Source organism: Salvia splendens, unplaced genomic scaffold (genome assembly GCF_004379255.2).
Source record: "Salvia splendens isolate huo1 unplaced genomic scaffold, SspV2 ctg645, whole genome shotgun sequence".
Taxonomy (NCBI): Eukaryota; Viridiplantae; Streptophyta; class Magnoliopsida; order Lamiales; family Lamiaceae; genus Salvia; species Salvia splendens.
In genome coordinates this window covers 1-10,006 of record NW_024599309.1, presented here as the reverse complement: position 1 = coordinate 10,006, position 10,006 = coordinate 1, and the positions used below count along the sequence as shown (strand labels likewise).

Here is a 10,006-nt window from a genome sequence, read left to right as displayed (position 1 = left end):
TTTGCAGAAGTGTACGTGTGCCATCCGACAACTCGCTACTAGGCAAACGGCTGACCTCTTCGACGAGTATTTGCATGTCGGTGAGTCCACTGGAATCCTTTGTCTGAAAATTTTTTTGTGAGGGCGTTCGTACAGCTTTCGGTGATGAATGTATTAATTTTAAATGAAATGAAAGTTTCTTTTCCAATTTTTGTAGTTATTTAAATATTCAAATAAAGAAAATGCTTAGGGCAGCTTATAGGGCGTCCCACTGCAGGTGGAAAGGTATGAGGATAAAATGCTGACGTGGCGGTGCATAGGGCGGGCTTTAGGGCGTCCCTTAGGCCATCTGCAACGCTGTCTCTTATCCGTCCCTTAAATTACTATTCATGGGCCCCACTGTACTTTTTTACTCCATCTCTTAACTAAGGACGGAACCTGCAACCCTCCATCTCTTATCCGTCCCTTAACCGTCTCTTAAATTACTATTCATTCAATTTCATTTTTTTATTTTTATTTCCAACCAAAATTCAATTAATAAAAACACACTTCATTAAATAAAATAAATTACAACATAAAATAAAAATACAACTTAAATTCAAAAAAATAAAAAACACATAATTAAAATCCTAAAAAAATAAAAATTACATAATTTAAAATACAATTTTATAAAAAATAAAAAAAACTACTCCGCCGGCGAATCATCCCCCGAAGGCAGTGGAGGTGCAATGAATCCACCTGGAGGCGGAATACCAAGTTGTCTTGCCATAAACTCAATTCCGGCAAGATAGGCTTGGTATTGGGGAGGCGTCATGCGGGAAGTGTCCGCCATTGTGGCGGTCATGTTCATGGACATTAGGGAGTTCGAGGGTGCCCCCGAGCCCGAGCCCGCCTGTCTTGATTCGGCTCGGCCCCTCCTCCCTCTAGCCGCATTTCTCCCATGCGACCGACGGCGCCCACGGGAGGACCCCCCGACATCGTCTGTCGTGCCCTCAACCTCCTGCGAGGCAAACTCTTGTGCGGCGCTACCCGAACCGCCCTCACTAGATGAGTATTGGCCACCCGCAGTGTGCTTCGTGCGCTTGAGGTCGAGCCCGAGCTGGACCGGACACCGCCGGCCCACCTTTTCTCGTCTTTGACAACCTTCCAAACATCGACATGTTTGAATTGTTTGCCGGTGTCGTCCAAGTAGACTCGCAAAGCCGACCTCATAATGCCGGCTCCCGTGGCTCCGCTTTGGTAATGAGCCGCTTCACTCTTGTAGATGACGCAAAATTTTTGGACCTCTGTGTCGACTCGGTCAAAGTGAGTGCGGAGTATCTTAAATGTGCGGCGGGACCCCTTCGGCTTAATCTCGTGGTAGGCCTCGGTGACCTTTTCCCAGAAGCACTTCCGGGATTGTTGATTCCCGATGATGGGATCGTACGAGATGCTGATCCAGGCGTTGTACACATCCAGCGTTTCCTTGGGGCTGTACGGATGCCGGCCTAGATCATCATCCTCCTCCTACTCGTCCGCCTCCGCCTCCGCCCTGGAGCTTCCACCGCCTCGGCCTCCTCCACCGCCTCGGCTGCCTCCACCGCCTCGGCCTCCTTCCGGAGTGGGTTCAGCCGAATAATCCTCCTGAATATGGGATAATCCCTGCAAATACCTCGGGGCGGAGGGACGGGCGTATGCATCCACATCAAAATGGGTGGTTGGTACCCCTCGACGTCGACGAACCCTGGGTGCCCGGCGTCGACGAACCGGAACCACCACCCATGACATTGTACATGCCCTCAGTCGTCGAACGCGTTGATGTCAAACCAGCCGGAGCCGCCACCGCCAGAGTTTCCGTCGCCGGACATTTTGTGATAAGAGGTTAGATGAAAATTAGAGAGGAAATTGAGATGATTTGGGAAGAATAGATGTGTATTTGTGTGTGAAATGAGGATGAATTAGGAGTATTTATAGAGTAAAAAAATAAAATAAAATAAAATAAAATAAAAAGAAAAAACAGTAATAATAACGGTAATATTACCGTTTTTTGATTTTTTATTTTTTTAATTCGAATTTTAAAAAAATGATTTATTGCGTCAGTGTGACGATGCCCACTCACGGGCAGGCGAGTGGGAGTCACACATGGTGCCGAAGCGCGCCACGTCGCGCTGGCGCGTGGCGAGACGTCTCGCCATCCGTCTCGGCGGGCTGGGGGCGAGACGGGGCGCTGCAACGCGTCACGCCGCCGTCTCGTCCCTGCGTGACGGATTACGGGCCACTCGCGTAACGTGTTGCGGGTGGCCTTAGGGCGCCCCTTTATTAATGCTCTTAATCACAGACGAGCAGCTAAATTACACCAGATTTTTTTACAAACTAAAAAAAGTTAATAACCTGAAATTTCCCAACAATTTTAGCTGTTTACTACTCCCTATTTTCCAGACTAGGGTAACTATAGTGGATTTCTTGAAAATTTTTCATGCTCCTTCCGTTCTATAGAAATAGGTTATATTCCTTTTCTATCCGTCCTATAAAAATAGTCCATATTTATTCTCTTTTATTTTATCATTTATGGGTTTATCATTCATTAAACAATTTCAACTACTTTTTCTCTCTCTCTCGCTTTATCAATTATTCATTAAACTCGTGCCAACTCAAATAGTCTATTTCTATGCGACAGATAGAGTAATAATTATTAATTTGTAGGTGCTTCAAACAATGACATAACTAGTTAGAAGTAGGATTTGAGCTTGATGCCATTTTATTAAATTAGACGAATCACATTCCACTCCACCATAGGCCGTGTGTTGCACTCTATTATGATGACTCCACCATAGGCCGTGTGTTGCACTCTATTATGATGAATTTATAGTATCGGACCTTTACTTGAAGAAGGAAAAGATCCCAATCACTCACCCCTATCTGTCTCTTGACTTAACTGGCCTGGGCACAAAACTGCTCAAATTCGATAGGTAGAAGTTTGGATTTCACCAAGGAGTTCACTTTCTTCGTTGTTTGAGTTGAAAACTGTTGCTCAATACACGGAATCGCGTTGCTCTTTTGTCATCGTAATAGTCTCCGATCTCTCTCACTCTGATGCTTTACTTGGATCGACTGTTTGATTCCTCCTTTTTAGTCGCAATTTATCTGATTCAGCTTTATTGTTGATATCTGCTTATTTACTTATCTGCTTTCTCTGCTCTAATTTGATGTGCGAACTACATAGAAATGGTTGATGGTTGAGGATTCGAATGGTGTGAGAGCCCGATTAGTTTCATTTCTAAGAGTGATGGTAGATCCATGTGTGTTATTATATTTATTCATATATTTGCTAGCTACAAGTAAATTCAGATTTTTATAGAAGAGATTTTTGGGTTAAAGAGTTAAGTGAGAGAAACGATGAGGATATGTATGGATTTCAAATCTATCAAGTTAATGGAAGACAATTCATGCTTCAAACAATGTGATCCAGATGTATTCTGGAAATGTTTTCTGTTTGGTTTTCCCTCATTATTTACCATTCTAACGCAAATCATATGTCCAGTTTGATTGATTGCTTCTGAATCATTTGGAATCTTGGTTATCCACATGATATTATCACTACATATTGATTAGTGTAAGCGTATCACCATTTCTTGATCACTGTCTCTCGATTATCAGTATGATATTTCAAGCTTAGCAAATTGGGTGCTAGTTTTAATACTTGCAGGTTACTTGGATTTCGGCTGGGATATTTCTTTTTTTGTTCTAGACTAAAACTTAGATTCCGTAAGTGTACTGGAGTTTTTTTTATTCCGGGTTTGGGAGAGATGCATGACCCTCATGCGTCTCCTTTTAATGAGACGCATCACGGACATGCGTCTTTCATAAAGACGCATGAGGGACATGCGTCTTTCTATTTTTTCGAAAATTTTTTAACGACGCACAACCATCATGCGTCTTTTATAGAGACATCCTTGAATGTTTTATGTTCCACTTTCGATGTGGGACAAACTCATTCTCTTTATGAAAGACGCATGTCCGTGATGCGTCTCTAAGTTTTAGTCTAGAACAAAAAAAGAAATATCCGGATTTTGGCTCTCTATATTAGTGCACAAAGTAGTCTACTCGTATATATGAACTAACGCACGACAAAACTATACTTTTTCGGTTTGTCCTCTACATTTCATGAAGATCTGTTCACGACATGGAAAGGCTAGATTTGCTGTCTCAATGAGTATCTAGCTAGTATTTTTGGACTTACTGAATTGATTACAAGTAATCTTCACAATGAATAAATGTTGGTAAATTATTAAATGATCATTTACAATGGTGTGTCCTTTTCTGAAGGTTACTGATCTAGAATGGCCTTGGTCACAACAGCTGAAGTGTGTGATACAAACCCACAGCTTATAGTGAGTGGTGAGCTACGGGCACTCCATCCAGTTTTCCAGATTTATGGTAGGCGGCAAGTGTTTTCCGGCCCAGTTGTTACTCTGAAAGTGTTTGAAGATAATGTTTTGGTACGAGAGTTTCTTGAGGAGAAGGGGAATGGGAGGGTTCTTGTTGTTGATGGAGGTGGTAGTTTGAGATGCGCGATATTGGGTGGTAACCCAGTCGTGCAAGCTCAGAACAATGGATGGGCTGGTATAATAGTCAATGGCTGCATAAGGGATGTGGATGAAATCAATGGTTGTGACATCGGGGTGAGAGCTCTGGCATCGCATCCGATAAAAGCTAATAAGAAAGGGGTTGGAGAAAAGCACGTTCCTGTGAACATTGCTGGGACCAGAATCTGTGATGGAGAGTGGATGTATGCGGACACTGATGGCATTTTGGTCTCTAAATCAGAGCTGTCGGTTTGACAACATCTATCTTCTGCCCGATTGTTCGGATATCCTCTTCAGGATTATTCTGATATGCACTGTTTGCTACCGTTTATGATTCTGTTCTCCCAAGTTCATGAGGAACTTATGACCATAGTCTGTACTGTAATATGTATGCTTCTGTTTTGAACTTGCATTATAGTATCCACTTATGCTGTATGCTATTTTAGTTTATTCTTGTATCTGATTTTCTTGATTAATAGTAATCATTTCACCCCTCCATACTATTTTCTTTCCATCCGAATTTGGCCCTGTCTTTGCAGCAGAAAATGAGGTTGATCATCCCACTCTCTAAGCTATTTGAACACTTTTTCTCCTCAAAAGGACCAAACATATAGTATTATATTTTAATAATATCATATCAGTAACTTATAGTACTAATATCTAAATGAATTTACATATTGTAAACATAATATGTAAGTCGTCTAAATGTATTTTTTGGATATACATCAGCTATTAAAAAGTTCATTTCACTTGTTCGGAGACTTTCGCTCTTAATTCGTAAACCCGGTCGAATAGGAATAGTCGGATTTCGTCGAAGGGGGATTCGGTATCCCTGTGATCAAACCAAAAAAAAAAAGTTCATTTCATTTTGAGAATTACCAATGTATTATTTTTGAATTTTTATTCCAAAGGCTATCTTTGCAATTAAATTGTATAGTAGAGAATGCAGTGATATAATTTGTGATACCAAAAGAGTTATCATGAATTTGTTAAATCCGCGCGCACAAATTTGTTAAGTATATGTAAATTTTTTTTTATAAAATAGACATTTAAGTGAAGACGTGATAACTCTCTCTCATTAAAATATTTAATTTATCTCCTATTCTCTCTTCTTTCTCATTTTATCCTTCTCTTTTCTTCTCGATTTCAGTCAAAGTTCAAGTCGAATGAATCGCAGTCTATTTTAGTGAAGACGAGATGGTAAATTGACTTAAATGCGCTTAATATGTTTGAGGGTACTCACGTTTTCAAATAATGAAAAAGTAATTAAATCGAAATGAATAGCAAAGATTAGACTAAAAAAATTACTCCCTCTTTCATATAAATGGTCGTGGGGATTCCAAAATGTTAGAAGACATTACTCTGCGAGTGCAAGGGTATTTATTGAATGGCACCTGGGGTATGTGAGTCGATAGAACCCGCCAAAACATTAATATAAGCAAATCTACCGTTACAACTTTCGAATATTTCAACTCTGTTCTTCTTTCCTCACACGATGCGCACTCGCTTCCTCGCCGCCCACGCGACGGCCGTCGCTGATCCGGTCGAAACCCTAGACTTCCACCACCTGCCTCTGCCTCATCTTACTCCTGCAAATTGTTCCTCATTTTCAGCTACTTTTGTACACTCTTTCGATGAAATTCCTGTTTTCGGAGTATCTCGCCAAATCGATAAGCTACCGATCGACGACGCTCTCTCCATATTCTTGTGCCATGTTCTCCCTCACTTCGTCGGCGATGCTGGTTTTCATCAACTTCAAATTGACAGCAACAACGAAAGATATGAGGTTAATTAGTATATTTTGTAGCTGGCAATCTCAGTTTTCTGCTTCCTCTCTTTGATTTTGTGGTGCGATACGTTTTTTATTATTTTGAGGTACAATGCATTATCTGAAGATATAGAAGTGATTGACGAAGTTTACCTTTCTCTGTGGATATACGCTCAATTGGTTTTAATTATTTTTTCCAAGTCCAACTTAACTTAGCTATTCTCTGTAGATATACACTTCCGTGATCACTTTCATACTGAGATTATATGTTAAACTTATATGAAGTGAACTCTTTTATCATATGATCTCCATCTAACAAGGGAAATGAATATCACGAAATTATTTTTCTCGTTTTATCTTCAGTACTCTTGTTACGAGCTTGAGTTACGTTGATAGCCAATTGTCTTTTATCATTCATTAAATTATGTTCCAAGTGTATCCGTACTATCTTTGGCTTCAACATATGGACTCTCTTGAATTTCCTTGCCTTCACCCTTTGGTTTCATTCATTTATGTTATTTCCTTCTTCTGTTCAGCCTGATGGTCTCTACTTTCATATTTCTCCGCATTGTTATCAGATACTCCCTTTAGGGGTCGGTTAGCTTCAATAATATGGCTCGATATTCAGATGTGTACATTGCTATATACTGTCCTTAATAATTTGACTACAATTCAGTTCATATATTTATATGTAAATATATATTTCCTTTCTCCTTAGAGTGATCATCTTTGTAGAAAGTATAATGTGCGAAAAATGGTCTACTTTCCAAAAATTTTGGGAACTAACTACGGAAGAGAATAAATGTTAATTATGGTGAGAAATAACTAGACAGGCTGTGTATTGTGACATTAATCTTGTTTTTTCTCGTTGTAATTCAGGACAATGATGGAACAGTTCCTTGTACTAAAGGTGGGGAGGAACCTGTAGTGCAATTTGAAATCCAGAGGTGGATATATCCTTGCTTCTGTCAGTAAGTCTTCTTTCCTATTGTGCAGATATTCATTAATTTCTGATGTTCATTATGATCAATGTATTTGATTACGAATCACTGTGTACTGTTGATCACATATTATATATGGACACAGGATATAGCAGTGTCATGGCTGCGACGCATGTTTGATGTTCTTTATTTTTTTGAAATATGAGCAAGAGATGAAAATTTTGTGCATAGACGGTTTGATGCACCAACACATCATGGTTCAGGACGTTTTGGAGATAGAGGATTTTCTTATTTAAACTATATCAAATGTTTGATTATAGTAAAGCTTGACTATAATAACAAAATCTACAATTAATTTAGAAGTGATATTTATGTATATTTTATTCTCGTTTGTCTTTATGAATCTATATTAGTTTTATCAACAAAATGAAAGTTTGAAAATCAAATTAACAGACATATTAATAACCTAAAAAATGCCTTTCTGATTGCACTTGAACCTATTAATTGGATGCATGCGTGTATGTGTGTGTGTGTGTTGCTTGTCAGGGTTTAAGCCTGATAGATTCGTTTCTACTGTATCATTCTGTGCATCATTGATATTGACACTCGGTGAAATCTCTCTATTCTTCTTCCAATCTCTCTGTTCTTCCTGTATTGGCAGAAAAGTGCTGTCCATTCCCAAATCGAGCACATGGATATTTTTTCTGTGGTTCCAGATTCTGAATATACAAAGGTAAGTGTCTTAGCTTTATTTTTTCATCTTTATAGTGTTACCCACTGAAATTCTTTAAGAATGAACATTAGTTTCTTTGTCAGCCGCCAGATTTTTCTCAACTTGATTTAAAAAGTTATGCTGCTTGATAAGCTGTTGGTGGCAATTAAAGATTAGCTTCTCAAACCATTATGTTCGTTTAGGAAGGACATACTGACAACAATACCATACATAATAAAGATATTGACATGCATAGATTCATCTAATCTTCAATGATCATCATTGTCTTTGAAGTCTTATAGCTATCCTTCTGCTAATTTAATTTTGTTATTCGTACAATTTCTATTCTTAGATTAGATAGTTCTATACAGTCTATTTGATTCGTGACTGTTTAACATGCATTTGTAAAAAAATTAATTAATTTCTTGTTATGTTTAAAATAGCTGGTTCCTAGTATTCTCCAATTTATGTTTTCTATGAATATATACGTATTTGTTTAGTTCAAAACTGAAATTTGCAGGACCTGTTAAATGATGAGTGTCTACTGCATGACCTGACTGAGACTCACCAATTATTTTATTCAGTTGATAACATAAGTATAGAATACTCAGAGCAAAAGGCTGATTTTGTGGAAGATGCTGATTCTGTTCTAGGAAAACATCATTCCAATAACATTAAATTTCCTGAATTTGAAGTGGATATGGAAAGCCTGGGTGTTATTGGAAGAGTACTTATGATGGATGAAGTGTTGAGTTTTGAAAATATTGAAAAGAAGGAGGTGACACAAGCAGGTGAAGTAATTAGTAATAACAAAGAGCTTTTGGGTTCTATGGAGTATAACTTGATAACCTCTACATTCCATCATTCTGTAAAAATGGATTGCCTTGAAGGAATAAATTTGTCATCACAAGTGGACTGCATAAGCATTATTGAACTGTCACATTGCCAGCAGTACTCAACTCTCTGTGGGAACCCAGATGGCTTTTCAATTATTTCAGTGGAGCCAACTCCATTTGATGAGTTCATGTTTATTGATTTCGATCTGTATAATTTCTGCAAGGTGCTTTCAGATTCAGCAAAGGAGACTGAGTATGAAACATGTGAAAATATGTTCAGAGAAGCCATGAACTTTACAAGTTTCAACCAATTGGTTGTTTGCCATGAGCTTACACTTCTAGATGGCACTTTTAAATCACTGCCTGTACCTATTATTTCAGATCATGAAATTTCTAGTTCACTTCATATGCTGATTGAGGATTTATTGTCCCTGTCGGATTGGCAGTCTTCATCAGCATCTGATGGTCTATATCTAGATTGGAATTTTCTTGGAGAAAGTGATTGTGAATCAGCTAAATATTCTCCATGTTGGAAATTGTTGGGGGAGATAGACACTTACAACATTGACATTGATATGTTCTCGAATGATAGTGGAATAGTGATCTTGAATTTTATTTTATCAGAAGGCCATTTTAGTAATTCTAGTAAACCAAATGTAGAAAAGGATACAGAAGTTTTAGACTCATCTTGTTCTGATGTCTCTATACCCCATTCCCCTGGTATAGTAGAGTTAAGTAGCTCGAAGAATCAGGGATATGGAAAAAGAAAAAAGGATGATATCTTATTGAAGATTGGTGTTCAGAATGTTCCGAGTTTTGGTGAATCGATGTCAAGTGATCTTGAGTTTTTTCGCAATCCCTGTAACTATGTTCTCGGAAAAGAAAAAATACATGCAGATAAGCTAGTTCATACCAAAACTGTGGGTCAAGGATGTATTTTCAGTAGTGAGGCTGCTGGTGCTAGTTCTACCACTGTTGAACAGAACTTGAATGTAGAGGAGCATAAGGTATGCTCGTCTGCTAGTAATATATTAGTACTACTGATTGAATATTTGGGTTTGGAAAATCCCTAGTAATTTATTTACTGATCCTGCTGGGCAAATTCTTTAATTCTAGTGCTAAACATCATCTCATTGAGTTTTCAATGTTTTAATTAAATGTGATTGTATGAAATCAATGTAGTTGGTTCTATCATAACTTCACAA

At 38.5% G+C, this 10,006-nt stretch overlaps 2 protein-coding genes across 3 annotated transcripts; both read left to right on the top strand.

Annotated features, from left to right (window-relative positions):
* Window positions 1-2,774: 2,774 nt before the first annotated feature.
* On the top strand, window positions 2,775-5,042 carry LOC121790872 (putative 4-hydroxy-4-methyl-2-oxoglutarate aldolase 2). Of its 2 annotated transcripts, none has more exons than XM_042188974.1 (2): window positions 2,775-2,927; window positions 4,285-5,042. In XM_042188974.1, the coding sequence occupies exon 2, from the start codon at window positions 4,299-4,301 to the stop codon at window positions 4,797-4,799; it is 501 nt and encodes a 166-aa protein (XP_042044908.1). In that variant the 5' UTR covers window positions 2,775-2,927; window positions 4,285-4,298; the 3' UTR covers window positions 4,800-5,042. The 2 variants fall into 2 exon arrangements, with proteins under 2 accessions (XP_042044908.1, XP_042044907.1); XM_042188973.1 differs by having other exon boundaries at window positions 2,776-3,023.
* An 891-nt stretch (window positions 5,043-5,933) lies between these two features.
* LOC121790871 (protein SHORTAGE IN CHIASMATA 1-like) lies at window positions 5,934-9,808 on the top strand (the record flags this gene model as incomplete). Its single annotated transcript, XM_042188972.1, has 4 exons — window positions 5,934-6,330; window positions 7,192-7,283; window positions 7,915-7,986; window positions 8,486-9,808. Coding segments are annotated over exons 3-4 (1,365 nt in total), but the record flags the coding sequence as incomplete, so codon positions are not given.
* Window positions 9,809-10,006: the final 198 nt, after the last annotated feature.

What these genes read in the sequence shown, in the direction of transcription:
- LOC121790872 (XM_042188974.1), top strand. Translation starts at nt 4,299, where the DNA reads ATGGCCTTGGTCACAACAGCTGAAGTGTGTGATACAAACCCACAGCTT.